At 43.0% G+C, this 21,007-nt stretch overlaps 3 protein-coding genes across 9 annotated transcripts; 2 read left to right on the top strand and 1 right to left on the bottom strand.

Moving 5' to 3' along the window:
- The first annotated feature begins 1,512 nt into the window (after positions 1 to 1,512).
- LOC127777924 (nudix hydrolase 2) lies at positions 1,513 to 5,558 on the top strand. Its single transcript, XM_052304547.1, has 9 exons — positions 1,513 to 1,761; positions 2,455 to 2,681; positions 3,339 to 3,404; positions 3,717 to 3,854; positions 4,050 to 4,127; positions 4,225 to 4,275; positions 4,367 to 4,401; positions 4,884 to 4,992; positions 5,119 to 5,558. The coding sequence occupies exons 1-9, from the start codon at positions 1,566 to 1,568 to the stop codon at positions 5,365 to 5,367; spliced, it is 1,149 nt and encodes a 382-aa protein (XP_052160507.1). The 5' UTR covers positions 1,513 to 1,565; the 3' UTR covers positions 5,368 to 5,558.
- Positions 5,559 to 8,791: 3,233 nt separating this feature from the next.
- LOC127777210 (nuclear intron maturase 4, mitochondrial) lies at positions 8,792 to 16,789 on the top strand. 7 transcript variants are annotated; one of them, XM_052303761.1, is made up of 6 exons: positions 8,792 to 9,200; positions 9,303 to 12,663; positions 15,134 to 15,345; positions 15,448 to 15,536; positions 15,631 to 15,883; positions 16,030 to 16,789. In XM_052303761.1, exons 1-2 carry the CDS (start codon positions 9,122 to 9,124, stop codon positions 11,690 to 11,692), a joined length of 2,469 nt encoding a protein of 822 aa, XP_052159721.1. In that variant the 5' UTR covers positions 8,792 to 9,121; the 3' UTR covers positions 11,693 to 12,663; positions 15,134 to 15,345; positions 15,448 to 15,536; positions 15,631 to 15,883; positions 16,030 to 16,789. The 7 variants fall into 7 exon arrangements, with proteins under 7 accessions (XP_052159721.1, XP_052159718.1, XP_052159724.1 ...); XM_052303758.1 differs by having other exon boundaries at positions 9,303 to 11,953; positions 12,561 to 12,663; positions 15,134 to 15,536; positions 16,030 to 16,683; XM_052303764.1 differs by having other exon boundaries at positions 9,309 to 12,663; positions 15,134 to 15,536.
- On the bottom strand, positions 12,975 to 15,142 carry LOC127777211 (uncharacterized). The gene is made up of 5 exons (XM_052303765.1): positions 14,750 to 15,142; positions 14,606 to 14,652; positions 14,370 to 14,499; positions 13,765 to 13,814; positions 12,975 to 13,294 (listed from the first exon to the last, which is right to left on the bottom strand). The coding sequence occupies exons 1-5, from the start codon at positions 14,874 to 14,876 to the stop codon at positions 12,986 to 12,988; spliced, it is 663 nt and encodes a 220-aa protein (XP_052159725.1). The 5' UTR covers positions 14,877 to 15,142; the 3' UTR covers positions 12,975 to 12,985.
- Positions 16,790 to 21,007: the final 4,218 nt, after the last annotated feature.

The following is a 21,007-nucleotide window of genomic DNA, read 5'->3' as shown; positions in this document are numbered from 1 at the left end:
TTCAACAAAATTAAATATGACCATCACCTCTACTATAGAACTGTATTCGTTAGTTCAGGTTGAGAACTTGTCCCACCAAAAAAAAGAACATGATTAGTATTAGTAAAAAAAAATTGAAAAATAGATTTATATGATTTTTTTTCAAGCGACTTCCCTATAAAAAATTTTCTAAAAAAACACACCATTTAATAGTTCGAAAAATATGTGCGTATAAAATAAGGAAGTAGAAGTTGGGAAAGAGAAGAAATGAAAACAGCCTAAAATTTGCTATGAGCAAACACCGTGTAAACTATACTCCCTCGGTAAAAAAAAAGATACAGTAACGTTTAGGGATGAATCTTCACTGTTCTAACAAAAAGATAATTTTTAGGGGGTTTTAAGAAAAATATGAAGTGAAACCCTGAAAATTACCGTTGGATCGAAAAATAAACGTTTGAGATTCGTCCATCTCACCGTAAGTAAATATTTTACTTGGGAATCTCAAAAGTCTGTTTCTAATCAAAAATAGTTTCCACTACATATTTTTCCCTTTTTCTTAAGGGACACAGGGGTTTTTCCTCCCCCTCCCTCTACTCTGTTTAGATAGCTACGGATCCGTCAACCCCCTCCACCCATCTCCATGCGGCGAAAAACGCACAAAAACCCTTTTTGGGAGCTTCCAACTCCTCCAAACAGTCAGAATTCTTATCCAAATTCTGCAAAAATGTAGCTATAGAATCCTGAAAATAACCTAGAAGTTTTCAAAGACTAACTACCAACCAATTACTCAACCAAAATCCCCAAACAGAGCTGAAATCCCCCGTGCCACGGCTTCCCCAGCGGATCCAACAGTATCCACCCGTTACTTGGTTCCCCATGCGGTGAGAGCCGGTGAGGTGAGACACTGACTGGATTTTTCACATTTTTGTCCTTTTAAAAAACTTATTCTACAAATAAACTCCTAAAAAATTTATTATAGAAATGATCCTTTTTGCGGCGCCAAATCATTGGTGCCATGGTCTAATATGACGGTGCCAATGACGTTGGCGTTGTCCCATTCACCCCCGGTGAAAGCTAAGTTAGTAATGTGAAAGGGGACGGTGTCAGCGTCATTGCACCAAGGACCTATTTGTAAATATTTTTATTTACACGTGGGTTCATTTTAATTACAAATAGATTCTTTCCAAAAAAAAATACAAATTGGTACTCGGCGCCAATCACGTTGGCACCGGCCTCCTTCGCATTTATAACTTAGCTTCCACTGGGAGGCTAGAGGGACGGCACCAATATCATTAGCGCTGTTACGGTGTACTATGTGCCAATAATATTGGCGCAGTAAAAAGGACTATTTTTAAAATAAGATTTTTTTTCGACATTATTTATCGAATAAGTTTTGGATGAAAAAGTGAAAAATCCGGGAGACACCGAGATCCGGAGGCCGAAGAATGTTGCCGCCCACGCGCAAACGCTCACCACACCTCCTGCCTGCGTAAAATAATATATACTACATTGGCGTGGCGGCGCGCCGCGCGTTGCGCTGGTGGTGGTGGAGTAAATAAAACGCGGGCGGTGATGCGCTGAGCCAGATGGCCGCCTCCGCCTCCGCCTCCGCCTCCGCCGCCGCAACGCTCCCCACCACTCTCCTGCTCCGCCGCCTCCTCCTCCTCTCCCCGCGCCGCCACCCTACCACCCCCGCCCCCCGCCGATTCCGCTCCTGCTGCTGCTCCTCCTCCTCCTCCTCCCCCGCCGCCGCGCCGGCTCACCCCCACCCGCCCGCCGGAGGTGCGTGCTCCGCTCGACTCCATTCCATCCAGCTAGCTTTAGCTTAGCTACCAACCATCCACGATCCCATCTCGCGTCAGTTGCCGACTGCTTCAGAAACCGAGAGAGACCCTGCTCGAACTCGTTCGTGTGCTTCCACCCGCCGCGATTTTTTTTTTTTTGAGGAGGATGATCTCGGTCGCGCCCACCGACGTTCTCCCCCTGGATTTACAATGCTTTCTTTCTTCATTCTGCTTCTGCTTCTGCGCTGCCATGTAAACGCGAACTGAAATCGCTCGGACTATCCGTACAACTCCGCCAGAAAAAAAAAAGAAAAAAAGTTTGAGGTGGGGAATGGATAAACGTGGAGAGGCTGGGTTCCCAGATGCTGGGGCTACAGGATGTAGACCGGGAAAAAGAAACAAAGATGGATGCAAGGATGAAAAAGATGGTCACCATGGTAAAGAAAAGAAAAGAGAGGAGATAATCACGATGGAGACAATTCAGCGGTGGCCACTGGGCCGCCTTCGCCATATGCCGTTCCCATTTGCATCTTGACTATCTCTTATCTGTCCATGGGAATCGAAAAAATTTTCAATACTGTGTTTCAATCATTTTTAGTGCACGTTTGCTTATGCTGAAGTTCTATATATAACAAACATGTGCTTCAGGTAATGGCAGTCCATGTGTGTTTGATTTGCTCAAGTGTGGTAGGTGCAGGGAGAAGACTGAGAGGCGAGCTGCGCAGCAGAGCCATGTCAAGTTCCACGAATTCGACGGTTTTGGCGGAATCGGTAGCGACTGGGAGCTCAGGGGATGTTGAGCTTCTACCCTTTGTGAATGACAAACATGGTGGTGTGATCGTTGAGATGACGGCCCCGATGGATCCCCAATTGTTTTCAGCTTCCTTGAAAGCATCATTGTCAAAATGGAGGGAACAGGTAATTTCCGGAACCGTGGGGTATACACTTATAGGCATATGATTTTCTTTGGGTGTTAGCATATGTTCTGGATGATTGGTTAGTAATGTAAATATCCTTTAATATTCATATTTATATATGCAACTTATTAAATTACAAACAGTTCAAGTTTGAATAGTGTCCAGTTTTTCAAGATTCATAATGGCACCTATGCACTATACGTATTTAAGTTAATATTCAATACACTTAAGATTTACACAGAAGTCAATGGTGTGCAAAAAAAAGACCTGAATATTGATTGATATTTGGTATGTATCATTTAAATGCATCCCATGCAATGTTCTATGTACACATGTGGCTGCAATGACCACTAGAAGGTTTCAGTGCTATGCGGAATGGCACCCTGAGAGATTTAAATATTTCAGCAAGGAGAATGGAGTCTAATTTAAATAATGTTTATGAGGGTTGGGGATCCATCATGATACCCAATGAATGCCATAGATCAGCAAAACCTATTAATGTTCATACCTAAGTGCACTTTTCATGGCGACCTGAAGGAGATAATGTTATAACGCATAGCCTTCATACAGTTTGTTAATTAAATATAATTTCCTGTATGATATTCCCGTTGGTATCTCTGTAATTGTTTATCATTTTCTTTGCCTGCCCTTGTTGCAGGGAATAAGAGGTGTCTGGATAAAATTGTCCATCAGCCTTGCCAACCTTATTCAATATGCAGTGGAGGTAGCTAAACTCACATATTTACATCTCTTTAGTAGCAAAACTAGTTTCATCCTCCCATTCTCAATTTAATTTGCCACGGTACTATTATTTTCCAAATTGAGATACTTTAGTAGAATTATGCATTTTTAAGTTGGAAATAGCAATTATTCTAGTTTTTTATAGTAGTTAATATGCACATTACCATATAAATCTGTTTGGACATTTTTATGGACGAGACAGTAAGAGATTATCGTACTGTATGAATGAAATGCGACATTGTACAGGAAGCTGTTTGATTGATCTCCGAATCACTTTTACTTCATCTTCATGTAGGAAGGGTTCTGGTACCACCATGCAGAGGAAACTTACTTAATGCTTGCATACTGGCTTCCAGCTACAACACATACATTACCTGTAAATGCTACTCACCGTGTGGGTGTTGGAGCATTTGTAATGAATGACAAAAGAGAGGTACTGAATTTGAATACAAAAGCACTATTTCAGGGATTCAGAATTTCAGATAGTCATGGTTCTGTTATATCTTCCCAGCATCCTTAAAATCAATGTTAAAAGCTTATATAGTGATATTACAATTAGGTACCCTGTTACATAGCATCTTTCTAAGTATACTGCTTGCTTTTTATTACTTAACTCCTAATTATGCAGGTATTGGCTGTCCAAGAAAAGAGTGGTGTACTTCGAGGCCTAGGTGTATGGAAATTTCCAACTGGAGTTGTTGAACCAGTAAGCATTTCTGCTCTGGACATGTAGAGATGTTATCCATGAATTTTTTTCCTCACCACCTCAGCACTTAATGACTACAAGATCTTGATTCTTTCAGGGAGAAGATATAAACTTAGGAGCTGTAAGAGAAGTAAAAGAAGAGACTGGGGTAACTATTAGCATATTGAGAAGAATTCCTTTCAAAATACTGCTTTAGTTACTTATACTCTTTTTTATTTTTCTTCCTGGTCATGTTTCAGATTGATACAGAATTTGTTGAAGTTCTTGCCTTCAGGTAACCGCTGGACCACCTTTCTTATTTTTATTTAATTTTATCCATGTCCAAAGATCTAAAGAAACTAGTAAAAGTTATAGTTATGCCAACTTACCTATTAGTATGTTTTTATGTGGCACCTAGCTGGCTAGCTTTGTTGTCTCATTTGCCCATACCAGCTACTTTCCAGATAACAGGAAGACCTGTTAATTAACTCCATAACGTACTGTTAGAGAGATTACTTAAGGAAACAACTGGATATGTTATGAATTAGTAATATCCATCGACACCCATCTTGCCTGTTTTGGTCTCCTCACCTTTGATGGTGTTTCACTTAGTATGGTTTCAACTTCCAACTGCCAGTCCATTATTTTGCATTTCCATTAACTATGCAGTTTTACACCATTCCTTCATTCTTCTAATTTATTGTAATTATTTCAATTGTTTTTACCTGTACAGTTTGAGTTAAATCTCTCTCATATGGATCAATTACCAATGTGCAGGCAGAGCCACAAAGCTTTTTTTGATAAATCGGATCTGTTTTTTGTTTGCATATTACGGCCACTTTCCTTTGATATTACCAAGCAAGATTCAGAAATCGAGGCAGCTCAGGTATTTGGAACCTCTATTCTAGCACCAAACTGACCTATCAGAGAAGGGTCATTTGTTGCCAGTTTCTTATTCAACCTTTGAACTACTTTCATGTAAATGCCCTGTTAACATACTTCTCAAATGTAGTGGATGCCTGTGGAGGAATTTGCTGCTCAACCATTTGTCCAGAAACATGAGCTAGTGAGGTACATTCTTGAAGTGGGTTTGGCGAAGGTTGACAAGGACTATGCAGGATTTTCGCCAATCCTCATAAAATCCGCATTCACGGACAAAAAATCGTTCTTTTACATGAACAGGAGGGACCTGGACAAGGCCTCAGAATCCAGTAGTACACAGAAAAAGACTGAAAAACCTTTGTTCATGGAAAAACTGTAGCTTTCATACTGGATCTTTTTTTCCATCACTGGTAGCTTCTACACCTGATTTTGACCGAATGTTGCCGCTCCACCAGTCCTGTAATTCAGAAAAAGGAGCAGCAGTTCAGAAATACAGCTGAATTTGTTGTACCTATGAATTTGTATTGAATATTTATAGGCTTACAAATAATGAAAAACATTTGTTGGACACTTGGACTTCACTAGAATTTTCTCTTTTTTGTACTACTTTTGTCTTTTGTTTTGAGCGTGTTTCATCGGAGGAAATCTGAAATACATAGAGCGTAACCTTTGCCCCCTCCTCTATCCCCATTCTTCTCTTATGTTTCATGAAACTCTTACCCCCAACTATCAATACTGAACATCTAGAGCTTGTTTGGTTGCTGCCCTGACAGCAAGTTGCCTGGCTGACATGCCTGAGATTAATTTGTGAGTGTTTGGTTGCTACCCTGAGGCTCCTTCCACCTCGCCTGGCCTGATGTAACTCAGGCGCGGAATTAGCCTGAGCCAGGCGACCGATAGGCTCCAGGCGCAGCAGCGCGCTACACATTAGCACCATAATCCCCTCATCCCCGCCGTGATAACTCCACACGAAGCCGTCGAGGCCGCCGCCGTTGCCGTCGCGCGAAGCCATCGCAGCCACATGAAGACCCCTCCGGAGTGCTGCGTCATGCTTCACATGCAGATGCTCTTCTATGATGGATGCATGGATTTTGCAATTCTATTCTGATGGACGCGACATGGATCTGGGGATCTCTTTGCTCCTATTCTTCTCTCTTTTTTCTCTTCTTGATGATTTCCTTGTTGATCCTGGTGTCTACGCAAAGCAGCGCCGCCGCCGTGCGGAGGCATCGTGTCGCCAGGCAAGGATTTCTTCCGCCCGTGGTTGAGTAAGCAGATCGACTTTGCAATCTAGGTGCAATCTTTGCTTTCTTTTTTTCCTTTTTCCCTTTCTTTGTTCCCCTTGGTTTTAGATTATTTTTTCCTTTCTTTGCTTTATGATTGATTTGTGTAGGGATATGTTGCGCTAGATGAATTTGGTTGTAGGTCAGATGCAATTAAATGCAAAAATTTGCGCCGGATATTAATATTTGACTTAGCGGCATAATAATCAAACATCTAATTGAATTTTTTTCTCAGGCACAAGTGACAACCAAACAAGCACAGGCTCACGCTGCTTGACCAGGCAACCTACATTACAAACTTGAATGCTACTCAGGCTTACAAATTTCTCAGGCACGGAGGTGAGGGCACCAACCAAACAGGCTCCTAATCCCCTTGGGCTATTTTTACCGTGGTTTTTGCACACGTGGATGACATGTCGGATGCCACATCAGCCCTTCGCCTGAGCTTGATGAAATTCAAGTTCATTTGCTAGAACCTGTCTGAGTGTTGCTTAAATCAATTTAATACAAATTTTAGACAGATTTCATAGAAAATTTACACATATCAAATTCCTGAACCTGTCTCAATGTTGCTTAGACCAGCAAAATACACATATCAATTGAGTACACAACGAAAGATTATTGCCATCACATACATAACATAGATATAGATTGCACCCATAAGGATCTACCATTGTATCTAAAAAGTTGAAGGAAACCATAAGCAGACTTGTCCACTAAGGGTGTGTTTGGTTCCTGGTCAAGATTGGATGGGATACGGCGGTCCATATTTTGCTGGATATGGCGGTCCAGTTTTTTATTTGGTTGTGTGAATATGACGGTCCAATTTTTTGTTTGGTTGTAGGGACAAAGGTGGATTTGGTGATCCAAATTTTTGTTTGGTTGGAGGAAGTATGGTGGATTTGTAGGTGTGGTCACCTCTCACTTGAGATGGTGAATATACCCCATCAAATTAATACATAATACACATTCCATTATAAATACACACTCCATTATAAATACACATTCCATTATAAATACACATAGAAAAAAGAAAAAAGAAAAAGAAAAAAGAAAAAAAAAGCAACGCCAGATCTGGGCTCGCCGACGCCGTTGGCAGCCTCCTCCCGCCGCCGGCCGCCTCCTCCCACCGCCGCGGCTCGCCCCCTCCCGCCGCCGCCTTCCTCTCTCGTCACCCGCGCCGGCCGACGAGCTCGTCGCCTCTCTCGCCGGCCGCCGAGCTCGTCACCCCTCTCGCCGACCGCCGCGCTCGTCGCCTTGCTCGCGTCGTGGTGGTGAGGGGTGATGCGAGTCACGCAACTCGCTTGCCCGGCTCGCCCGAGCCTCGGGCGGTTGCATCCGACCAAATCAGCCGGATCCCTCTATCCAGCATCTGGAGGGAATATTCCCCTTTGGGCCGCCCTATCCCACTCTCGCCCAGCATCCAAACACCCTCCAAAAAGCGGCGGCCATGTCCTATCTGGGTATATCCCACCAACCAAACACACCCTAAGCCACAATGCAACTATCAACAATACTAATCCAGCAATAATTGACAACAGAAATTCCCTTCCCTCTTCTAATTCAATACATTAAGTTTACAAGCTGAATCATCTTTCTCCTTGAGTTTTCTTGTCCAATCAGCCACATCTCTATTGCACACCATTGTGTACAACCTTTAGCTCATCTCTTGCACTGACAAGACATGCTCTCATCTCTGAGTTCTCCTTCAAACCATGAACAACATTGTGCAAATCATTTAACACCTACCTTAAATAAGGTGTAGTTTCTGGCTCATACCATCTCCAGAATGCACAGCAACCATTCCGCTCAAATAGAAGAAAAATCGTACAATATTACATCCATTTAAACAACAAATGCATTATATTAATATTTTACCAACTCACGCGAGCTCTCGCACATGTCAGATACCTCCTAGATGGATTATTCCCACTCAAGAAATCCATCTTACTGTCATTGTACCCACACTTGCATAGAATAGCCGGAGAATAATCAAATTGCCCCTCCCTTTGTCGAATTGGAGGTGGATTGCTCCCGCCTTGACTGGATTTGCTGTCATTTCCAGAACTAGTCATGTCCTTCGATCTGCTTGTTCCACCGGCTGCAGATTCCACCTGCTCATCGTCGCTTCTTCCTTGATCAGCCATCTCTATAGCGTGTGTGGCTTCCATCGGCAACCGTCACCGCTCGTGAGAAGGTTAGGCCAAAACAACCCAGCAAATCCTACGCGCTGACGTAGTGAAGGGCTGATGTGGCATTTGACATGTCATCCATGTGTGCAAAAACCACGGTAAAAAACAGCTCGCAGGGTTAAGTGCCCGGTATCGACAGTTGGAGGATGAATTATACCCGGTTCCGTAGTTCGTGGTTGCATTTAGATAACCATAAAAGTTCGAAGGTGTAAAATGGACTTCTCCCCTGTAAGCCTAACCCATACAGAAAGCTTAATTCAAGCTTCAAATTAAAGGGGTTAAAGAATACAAAACCAAAAGGAGTTTTTCTGGCTTTTTTGCAACCTGATCCAGCGTAACACCCGAAAAATTGCCTACTCGTCGACGGACTCTCACGACCCGCGCGCGCCACGCAAGAATCAAAGATCCCCTCCAGCTTCAAACACGCTAGCCGACGCCGCCGCCGCCGCGGCGACGGCGCGAGCGACGCCTCGTCGCCCTTGGAGAGGCCTCGACAGCGCGCGGCGCGGGCGCGCCACAAGCTCCGCTCGGCTTAGCCGTCGCCGCCGCGAAGCGAAGGCCGGGAGCCCTCGCCGCGCTCTCCTCGGCATTCCGCGCACGCCACCTGTTCGACCCAATGCGCAGCTAGACCGGCTAGAGATTAAGGTTGCGCGATCCCATGTCCTTCCTGGCGCCCGGACGCGGCCGCCTCCTCCGGGTGCTCCCCACAAGGTGGCACCGTCTTCCGCCTCCCCAAGGTACGCCACCTTCTCTCACCAACGCGTCGGTTCCCCGTCACGGCCTCACGGGGTAAGAATGCCACTAACGATGGTGTTCTGTTGTTGTTTCTGTTCCTGGAGGGTCAGGAGGCTACGGGGCGTGCTTCCGGCGGTGCAAGGCGCACTTCTTGCTCGATGGAGTCGAGGATGCGGTGGAGGGAGCCGCCGAGCCGCAGCAGCCACCGGTGTCACTTGCGAAGAGCCTGGCCTCTCTCACCGAGGAGTCGGCCGTGGCCGCTCAGAGGCAGAGGAAGCCCCTGCCGCGGATGGAGCGGAAGAGGCTGGCTGAGCTCAGGATCAAGAAGAGGGTCAAGGCGCAGTATTTGAACGGCAAGTTTCATGATCTCATGGCTAACGTGGTGGCTAGCACTGATACTTTGGAGGATGCTTATGACATTGTTCGGCTCAATTCAAATATTGACATGTCATCGGCGAGGGATGATGTTTGCTTTGCTACATTGGCGGAGCTGCTCAGGACTGGTGAGTTCGATGTCAGAGCGAATGTTTATGCGGTGGTTGCAAAGAGGCGAGAAGGAGGGAGGCTTGTTCTCCCACGGTTGAACTTGAGAATTATTCAGGAAGCAGTAAGGGTGGTGCTTGAGGTTGTTTACAGACCCCATTTCTCAAAGATATCACATGGCTGTCGGAGCGGCCGAGGGCATCAGTCGGCTCTGAGGTTCATTTCCAATGAAATTGGGATTCCAGATTGGTGCTTTACTATCCCCATGCATAAAGAAGTAGATAGAAATGTTCTCTCTAAGATTATCTGTCTAATACAGGAAAAGATCGATGACAATCAGTTAGTTACATTCATGCAACACATGTTTGATGCAGAGGTGATCAATTTGGTATTTGGAGGATTTCCTAAAGGCCATGGACTTCCTCAAGAAGGAGTACTTGCGCCAATCCTAATGAACATATACCTCGACAGTTTTGACCACGAGGTGTTCAGGATTTGCATGAGGCATGAAGGCCTTGGTTCAGAGGCAGCAGATGTTTCAGACAACCAGGAGTCAAATTTGCGCCACTGGTTTCGAAGTCAAATTTCAGGCTTGAAGGATAGGGAGGAAAACAGTGACAATCAAACAGACTATCCACTAAAAACAAAACTATATGCTTGTAGATACATGGACGAGATCTTTGTTGCAGTTGTTGGATCCAGAGATATTGCAGAAGATATAAAATCGGAAATGATTACTTACTTAAGAAAAACACTATTCTTGGAAGTTGATGACAGGTTGTATCTTATGCCGGTCAGAAGTAATTCCCGGGGCTTACAGTTTGCTGGCTCTATGGTAAGAGTTACAACAAAGGAAAGTGCTGCACTGAAAGCTGTGCATAAGCTGAAGGAAAAGGTTCATTTATTTGCTTCTCAGAAGCAAGAGATATGGGATGCTATGAATCTTAGGTTAGGAAAGAAGTGGTTGGCATATGGTTTGAGAAGAGTAAAGGAGTCTGAGATCAAGTCACTTGGTCTTAGCACGCCTTTGTTGGATCACATTGCACAGTTTAGGAAAGACGGTATGAAGACAGATCATTGGTTCAAAACTTTACTCAAGGTATGGATGCAGGATATCAATGCTAAACGCGAAGCTGATGAGAGCATACTCCTGTCAAAATACATTGCTGAACCATCACTTCCGCAGGACCTCAAAGATGCGTTCAACAACTTTCAGAAGCAAGCCAAAGATTACATCTCATCAGAAACTGCTGCCACAGAAGCATTATTGTCCAGCTTAAAGAATAAAGAATCAGCTATTACCTGCACTGATGGTGCTGTCATTAAGATCCATGCTCCTATTAGCTATATCCATAAGTGCCTTAATCGTTATGGTCTAATTAATCTTGAAGGTTTCCCTAAGCATGTTTCAGCCCTTGTTTTGCAAGACGATGAGCTAATCATAAGTTGGTTTGCAGGAATAATTCAACGTTGGATGAGATGGTTCTCAGAGGTTGACAATTTTAAAGAACTTAAGCTTATGTTGGTTGAATGTGTCAGGAAATCCTGCATCAGGACATTATCGGCAAAGTACCGAATGTATGAGAAAATAACAGAAAAGCGATTTGAACTTGATGATTATGGTATTCCAATGGCCGAGGACTTTGAGGCAATAATGGCACCTTTAGAATCTAGTTCGTCGGTTTGCACTGATGAAGCTCTGATGTATGGCATTTCTAGTAGTGGATTGTTTGTGCTCACCCTCTCAAGAGTTAGAGTTCCTTCTCGGCAATTTGACTGTTTTGTCATGGGATGCCAATCTGCATCGCTGAGTATGTATGTTCTTCATGTCAAAGAGAGACAGCGGTTTCCAGGATTTAGGACAGGTTTCTCATCATCAATTCATGGCAGTTTGGATGGTAGACGGGTTGGGTTGTGCACTCAACATGTTAAGGATTTATATCTAGGACACATCTCCCTTCAGTCAGTTGATTTTGGTGTGCTGATAGATGACTCTAATAAAATACCTTAAGTTCTTGTAGCTCGAGTATGAAGGACTTTATACAGATTTGCAAAATAGTGTATTCAATGTTTACAGGCGCCAGTATTTTTTTTGAAAGAACGCTAGTATTATGATTTAATCATAATGGTTCTAAGATTTGTGCAGATTTGTTTAAAAAGCACAGGTGTGCATCGCTACAAATAAGTGATATTACTGTTCATACATGTATTGCCTTCTAAAGCTGAGAACTTGGTGGCAATAACACTCCTCTCTTGATCTCATAGGACAAAGGTATATGCTTACATTTACCATGGTACATTGTTTATTCGTGTTGCATATGTATAAAACTGACATGTTTGAGGATTCAGTCATTAATGTGATCTCTACGTTAACCATGGTCTGTTGTTCCTGTTATCTGAGCTTACAACATCTTGATAGGTCTGCATTATTCTCGTTCCCCAGTACTTACCATGTGACACTACACTCTAATCAATGTTTTTTTTTGATGTAAATGTGATGGCACCAGCAATGCACGAATTCCATTTTATATCATCTAGTTGTGCAATACCAGGTATGCGTAAATGGAAATTATCTCAGCTTCACAATATTTCACTTTAAAGAAACAAAATCCCATGAGCATAAACAGTAAGTGATAAAATAATAAAGCCCATGTCATTATGTTTTTGTATCTACTACTTTTCCCTGCATTTATATAGGATCGATCATAGCTAATGAAATCCATCTGCTTTAGATGGGCCGCTATAATGCAATTATGCAAAGTGGTGCTACATCAACTCATTGGTTATATGTTAATTTCACTACTCATATACGTGGGAGGGAAAAATTGAATTCCTAACTGGAAATAGACACAGTTTTGATTATGTATGTCAACATGTAGGTGGAGAGCTGGTCTTATCCACCAAGAGAATTTCATACAAGGACAGAACAGCGTTCTCATGTTCACATGAGGCAATAGCAGGCAACTCATGGACTTTGGCAAGGTTTGGTTTTCTACGGTAAACCATTGTTTTCAGCTTGCATATTCTCTATTTGGTTGTCACGTAAACCAGCGATGGCCTTCTGTTTAAACTCATGTCACATTTGATCTCTTGATGGGGCTGACTGTTCCACTTCCTCTCTGATGCCTATGATTCAAAATTTGAACTGCTTTAAATAATCTGTGAGGCATCAAGTTAAGTGGCCCAATTGTTTTATTCCTTATGATACATTACAAAGCAAAACATCATACAGTTATAGTGAGACACCACCAGACATTAGTTTGGGCCATAATACATGACTCAGGCTTGAGTGCCTTGCCCTTTCTTAGTTATGAACTGGTGGCCTCCTATGGGGGTTGGCATGGTAATCCTTGTTAAGCAATCTGAGAACTTCATCTCTGGACTCCAGCATTTTCTCCTTCCAGTCTTCATTAGTTCTATATGAGTTGCAGCAAATACTCGAACCTTTTTGTTCTTTTTTGGAGCCCAAACTCAGATGCCTGTAATAAGGCTTGAATGGCAGTATTATGATATGTTGGGGATTTGGTATGTTCAGTGTCTGCTCAGATGTGCTTCCTTCTAGTTTTATGTTGTCCACGGATGGTCTTGCCTTCATCGTCGAGCTGCTACTATCCTGAGAGATTTTGCTAGGAAATCAGTAGCGGCATATATTCCTATAGTCCATTAGTTACTCAATAAGGGTAAGAAACATAGGGAATCCGCAATATGGTTGGGCATGACTTTCTTAGGCATGTTTTCTATTGGAAAGCATTAAACATAGAGTCATAGAGTGGGTTTGCACGTGTGTGACTGTTTTCTTGAATTTATAAGGTTGACAGTAGGCTTTAGCACCAAGTACATTTTGCACTGTGTTGTTTGACAATATTGCATAAAGTTTTGACCTACCTAACACCTAGACATTTTTTTTATCTTACATGTGCATGTCCATATATTGCTGGCAAATAACATTCTCATACCAGCAAATGTAGATGTAGGAATTTTCAGTTCTGTCTCTAGTCTATGTCACTATGATAAAATGTAAAATATGCCAACCTTTGACAAAGATAAAACATGGAGTGTGTCCATGAAGGAAGAAAAGATCACCTTTAAGCTTGAAGGTACACGTGAGTTGGATGAGTAGTTGCTAATCTCTCCTGCATCAAGACCAAGAATATATTCAATTCGAACATAATTTGTTAGTGTACTAAACAGTAAGTTTCCTTTAGGACTTCCTTTTCTTTATGGATATTTCTTTCCCTTTTGGTGAACTCAAGCTTGTAAGAACTAAAGAAGTATGATTGAATTAGTATATACTGAATGCACTTGGAGCATAAGAAATAGTCTTTTTGAAGGAGCATTAACAGTACTATTATGACACAGTGAAAACAGAACAGATTACTATTATATCATGATTATTAAACACCTATATCTAACAAGAGGGAAGGCCATAAATTGACAAATACAATGGCCAATCAAAACAGAAAACAGAAAGGGTAAGCGAAACATGCTAGTTCTAGATACTTGGATGTACCCTATATACTTCTAGTTGTTCTTGGGCGGGTGGTGCCGGGGTGTACGGTAATCAGCTGTGAAGGGTATGTGGCCATCAAAGTTAACCCCTGGAGGAAATTTTCTACTTCTAAAATAACAGTTCATACTCAAATCCTTTCTTCCTCCATGCCCACATTTTCCAACAGAATGTTTTGCACCTGAGCTTGGTTTGCTTCTAGCATCCTTTGGGTGGTTCTCCATGACTGCAACTCCAAAAGCCATCTTCCGTCCTGCAAATATTTTGCTTTTGATCTCCTCATATGTTCTGGTTTCATCTACACCATGATCCTACAATCAGAGTATCTGTAGTTAGAAATGAGTTTGGATATTAAATTTCATTGAGTAAAAAAAGTAGAATTTACATAAGCAATGCTTTGAGTAATTCTAGTCCTACCAGCTTGTTTTCTGGGCCTTTCTCACTGTAAGTTGCCATCATCAGTTCTGAAAACCGGTAATATGTAACGTCAGTTCTCACACATGCTATTTACACGGAGGAGGAAATAAACTTGAAAAGAAAAGGAAATGAATCAGCTTGTACCTCTATGTGCAATGGTGACAAAGGGTCCAAATGTTACCGATAGGATGGCCAGCCCAAGCAGGAAGATTACACAGTTTAACGGCTGCATAACTAACTGTCTGACCCTGCTTTTAGGTATGTCTGTCATGCAGCCTAACAGAAAGGGAAGGAGAAAGCAGGAGAAAGAAAGAAGGGGTAGATTTATAGGACTATATGAGCACTGGTGCTCTACCAATCCATTGGTCAAAGTTAGAGTTGCAATATAAATTTCCTGTTCATAGAATGCTGCACCTGTACTTTTAATTCATACAATAATCTGAAGCCTCATCACTTTTTTTTATTAGCTTTAGTATATTCATGTACTTGGAAGTACTAAAAGTTTGTCCCTTGTCATTTGCCAAGCAGTTCTTTCCAAAGATCCTACATATTGTAAAAGTGCTCCAAGGATCTACCATTGCTTGGGATAGAAGATTTTGAGTATCTTGGGCATTCAGCATTCTGCCCTACGTCGCCCTGTCGATGCATGGAACGATGAAGAGGCAAAGTCTAGTGGCCAACTAGAAAGGTTTCCGGTGACCAATGCCAGAACCTTGGGTTTCACCTCCCTTTGATCTAAAGTATGCCATTGGTAACCCCCACATGTACCTTAAACCATATTGATGCATCAGACTCCCAGGTGATAATAAACTAAAAATTACATGTGGTGTGGGGTGAATCAGACGCCCTCGGTACACAAGAGCGTACCCGTGTAACCATGTTCTACCCCTGTTGTCGGTAACACCGAGGGAGGCTTCGGCTTTGATGCACGGTGATGCGTTTTCCAGTGAATTGGTTGAAATTTGATCTATTTTCAGAGAACACATTATTCAAGCATAGACTAACTTGAGGGTTCCTCTTTTCAGGTGTGATCACGGTAGGTGACTCGTAAAGCATGGGCAGGATGCCAGCTTGAGCTTTGGTGCTGCTGCTGGAGGGCATTGGCCCTAGAACCCCTGCTCCTGGTGTGCGGATTCTTGCTGTACCTGGAATGTACTAATCTCAGACAGTCAGCTCAGTCTTCCGGATTCAAGCTGTACCAGCTGCGTGCTCGCTCTTGCCTTCACAACTCACGTTGCGCGAAAAGGTTTGGAGAGCTGAACTGTTTCTCTTGCGTCTGTAAGTCTGTTCACCTGAAGTCTATTAGTTCATATGCACTAGTCAAATTGGTAGCTGTTTTTAAACATCAAGGTCATGAGGTCGTTTGAAAACATAAGCAGATTTGAACTTCCCACTAATAGAATTTTTGTATCGTTATGATGCAGTTGTGTGTGTTGGATTTCGATGCTGAAGATAGCAAGTTGGCAATTTCATCGTCAACTTGATGTTGTTTCACATGTTTTGGTGCAAACAGTTGCGGGCTGTTTCGCACACCACATTCATGCGACACAGTACAAGCACAGGGTATGCGCCCAAATGCCCAATACAATCTGGGAATTTTGTCGGTGGATTATAACTTTCTAGTGGCGAGGACAATCGTACAAACATCTGTTGTCTATAATTTTTCACAATTTATTTACATAATGTTGTACACTTGTGTAGTACTAGCTTAGCTACTCATCGCTTTCTGTTAACACGCTTTTCAAACGGTTAAATGATGCATTTTACATGAAAACTTTATATATATAAGTTGTTTAAAAAAGTCTAATAAATGTATTCATCAAATTTTTATATATTAATACTTAATCCTATGTTAATTAATCATGTTTCTCGTTTTACGTATGGCTAATTAGCTGTTTCAATCATCTAAAAAGAACGCAGCCTAAACGCCCATGCGTTGCAACCGGAATTAAAAAAAGAACCTTACTGTACACTTTAAAGCCTCAAAAATTAAAGTAAAACTATTTTCATTGTAATATATATATATATCATCATTTTTATCTCACTTTAAAATAGGTTTTTCTTATTTGATGACTTGACACTGGGAAGAGACAAAAGTTCACCTACCTCATTGTTTGGAGGACCAACATGATAGTGGTGGTGGCAGATTCACCCCCTCACCACTACCAATTAAGGTTGTCAGGATCGGAATTCTACTATCGTTTTGCTCAAAGTAATATCGTATCATAGGATCATATCGTAGTATCGGGATACTATGAGATTTTCTTTTTTTAAGTTTAATTAATATTTATATTAATTATATATAGCTATTCTATATAAAAAAAACATAGTAAAGATATATGTCATGCAAATAGAGACATTTATCAAGAGAAACCACGTTGGTTTTGATATATTTAACTGATTTTTATATAAATTTGAGCATATTTATTTACATTATTTTCAAACCATATTATTTTATATAATATTTATAGTATCGTAGGGATCGTAGAATCGGGATACACCTAAGATTTTGTAGGATCGTGTAGTAATGAATAGTAGGATCGAGATACTATGAAAATTAGGATACTAGGTGGGATCAATATCGTTTTGGCTTGTTAGGATCGTAATATCGTAAGATACTAAGATACGAATCGGGATACTGATAACCTTGCTACCAATAGGGTCTTTTAAAGAAGCATAGGTGTTGGGGAAATTTTGGTTCGTAACACAGTTGGGACTTTGAATTTGTAAAATACCATAAAAACTTCTCCACTTTGCTGGATACGATAAGACATGGTAATTTCTCTAGAAAAATATGTACCACTATCGTCTCAACTCTTAGTCTTTCGGCCTACTGAAAAAACGGTAATTTGTTGGTATAATGGTATTATTCTGTGACTTTTAGTCATATTTAAATTTGTAGTAATATGATGAGTTACATCTCATATTAGGTTTATTTATTTTGAAATATTTTTTCATATGCCTATAAAGCTTTTAGCCTTCTAGTTCAATATATAATCCCTTTCCAGTCTTTCTATCTCAAACATCACAAAGATAAAAACCGAGAAATACCAAGACGATAATAACAATCTTCAAGGCTGTGTAGTCTACACGCTGTGCTGAAAAATCAGGTAGGAGAGCGTCTTGTACGTGCGTGCGGCCGCGCGAGTGTGCGTGTGACACGCGCGCGTCGCGCTTTTGGACTTCGATGAGGACCACGCGACGCGACGGGTCCGTGGCGGTGGCGAGGCCGTCGCGCTGCGGTTCCCGATTTCGGGGGGGGGACCCAGCGAGCTCTCGCTCTCTCTCGCGCATGGGACGGGGCGCTGGGCGAACGTGCGCAGCGGCCTCGGGCTCCGGCGACCGCATCATTTGGTAGGCCGGGGAGCACGAGGGCCGCCCCCGCGCCCCGGCGTGCCATCCAACCCCGCGAGCGCGACACATTTTCTGCCTTGAATCACCTTCCAAAGCACTACTACTCCTAGTAACGACCCTCTCGCATATCGCACTACCAGTACCACATGTGTTCCCTACACACGCCAAAGATGCAAGTGACATTGGGCCCTTGGAACATACAAGTTCACGACTATTCTACTGGGAACAAGACTATTTTGTATTTCGAATCGCATCCCTAGCTCAACTGCAAAACCGGGTATAACGCCTCTCCTAACTTCAAAAATTGGTGCAAATATACTACAAAGGCAGGATTGGGCCCGGTTATGGCTCACAAGACATCCGACGTGGCGTATTGATTGGGTCTTCATCCCATGTCAGCGAAAAGAATAAAAAACGGTAGGCCCCACATGTCAGGGACTATCTCCTTCCTCTGGCCTCTCCCCTCTCCTTGTTATCTCAAGGCGGCAACCAGCAAGGAGATGGGCGACGGCGTCTCCTCTCTATGAGCAGTGCAGGCGGGGGTGCCTCGTCGGGAGGCAACGACCCGATCTGGAGTAGTTCCTGACTGCTCCTACCCCCGTTCCCCCGTGAGCTCGATGAGGCCCACACCGTCTGCTGCGCCTGCAACCTCAAGCTCGAGATCCATAGTCGTCGTCGCATCTTCGAGCTCAATGACACCGTCGATGCTTGCGCCGCTCGAGAGGGAGGACACGGCACACCACCCACGCCACTCCCCTCCATCTTTGTTGCGGGAGCCCAAGCTCCATCTACACCACCGCAAAGCTCGAAGGCCACGAGGTTGTTGCAGTCACCGCTCGGGTAAGAGGACACCACGGCCAGCGTGACCCCAAGCTCTCCTATCCTCTTGCTCTAGCTCCCCTTCATCTCTGTTGCAGGAACCTGAGCTCGTCGGCCACTGGGCTGCTACGGCCACCGCTCGGAAGAGAGAAGACCACGGCCGACGGGACCCCGAGCTCTCTCGTCGCGAAAGAGGGCCAAGCCTAGCGGCGACAGTCCTCTTGCTCCAGTTCCTCGTCATCTTTGTCGTGGGAGCCTGAGCATTGTCTGTGCCACGACAAGCTCATCAGCCACTGGGCTGTTATGGCCACCGCTCGGGAGAGAGAAGACCATGACCGACAGGACCCCAAGCTCTCCCGTCACGAAGGAGGGCCAAGCCTAGCGGCAGTAGTCCTCTTGCTCTAGCTCCTTGCCATCTCCATCGTAGGAGCCCAAGCTCTGTCTGCGTCACCGCGAGCTCGCCGACCATTAGGCTACTGCGTCCACTACACCAACCCTCGACGTCGCCTCAACGACCTGTCGTCTCTCTGTCTCAGCTTTTCTTCTAGATCTAATGCCGTCGTTGCCTAGGGTTTGTTCGGCTGACCAACCGGATTCACCTCCTAGCCTCGCCTCCGACCTTCGACTCCTTCCACATCATCGTTGACTTCTGCATCCCATCGTTGGCCACCGGGTCCCCGCCACTCCTGATAGCGGCCCAGACTCGTGCCAATTCACCACAACTGGTCATGTCCTATGGCCTCTTGCCTCCACGGTTGCATATGAGGAGAGAGGAAGAGGTGGAGGAAGGATAAAAGAAATGTAACTCGCATATGGGCCCACTATATATATTTTGCCATATTTCACTGACACTTAAGGTCATGCGCTAACTCAGCGAGTCTAACCGCAGTCAACCTACCAAGTCAGCAGGAACTGCTTTCCAAACCATCGAAGGAGCATATTTGCACCGGTTTTTGAAATTGGGAGAGGTGTTAATATAGGGTTTTGTGGTTGAGGGATGCGATTCGATCAAGGGTTAGAGATGCAAAATAGACTTATTCCATTCTACTGAATGCATACAGCCGGCCATGGCGAGAGGCCTTGGTTTGAACCTGGGCTATCACTATAAATCACATTCAGGCCTCAATCCTCAGCTTTGCCCTTTTCCCTTCCTAGTTTCCTAGTCTAGGCCTCAATCATACGGAACCCGGTCTAGCAGTCCTGGACCCTGGTCAGATTTGGGCCGAAAAACAGTTATAACAGCACCACGAGTGTATGAAAATGTATTAACCGATTACCATCCATTACCCATAACTCACGAGTGCTAATGGTTACTCACAAATAAGTACTAATATTTGCATATCCTTTCTTACTATAAAATTATAGCCCACTAATTCTAAAACTCAACATACAAACATGCCACCTCATCATCCACTAACAATAATTACATGCAAAACTAATACAAGCATGCAACATCATCTATAATTCATTGAATTTACATATCAACATCTAATCATCCTCCTTCACATTATTTTTCACAGTATTTTTAACATGTATATATCCAACATTTTTATAATCCTTAACATATATTCATGCATATAATCAAAGTGCGGGATATCATGCATATTTCATCTACAATCTCATACAGAGTCTATTAAATGTATTTATCTCAGAACATAGTCTGTCAAACTAATTTTATTTGTTGTTAATAACTAATATAATTTTTATTTTTATCTCGATTATTAAAAATTTTTAAAAGTTACTTAGGAATTTCCGCAGCAAAGCGTGGGGAATCACATAGTTCACCAGATTGTAAGTACTTAACACGGCTACGCAGAAACTGAATAGTATTAAAAGGGCTTCACTGAAGAAAGGTGATGCATAAACTCACACAATAGAGCCATTTCAAGGCTTCAAGCTCAGTCCCCAGAATTATGACGAAGTACTGTAACTAGCTTATTTTCTTCAGAATTAGTACATGATCAGACAATAAAACTCGCGAGAGGGACAAAAAAATTCCCAGTTTTGTTAGATCACATCTTTGAAATGTTCCCGTGTGAAAGAAAAACTGGACAGTATAATGATACAACAATATGTACATGACATCTATGTAAGAACGGTGCTCCTTAGTGCTCCACGGCAGTGTCGTTCTTGAACTCAACAAAAGAATGTACTCCAAAAACTCAAAAGGGTTGGGAAAGAATGGCTATTTCTTTTCAAGAAACAACTCAAGGAGAAGACAAGGCCTTA

Source organism: Oryza glaberrima, chromosome 6, assembly GCF_000147395.1.
Source record: "Oryza glaberrima chromosome 6, OglaRS2, whole genome shotgun sequence".
Taxonomy (NCBI): domain Eukaryota; kingdom Viridiplantae; phylum Streptophyta; class Magnoliopsida; order Poales; family Poaceae; genus Oryza; species Oryza glaberrima.
The sequence above is the reverse complement of the archived record's forward strand: the minus strand, read 5'-3'. Positions and strand labels throughout refer to the sequence as shown.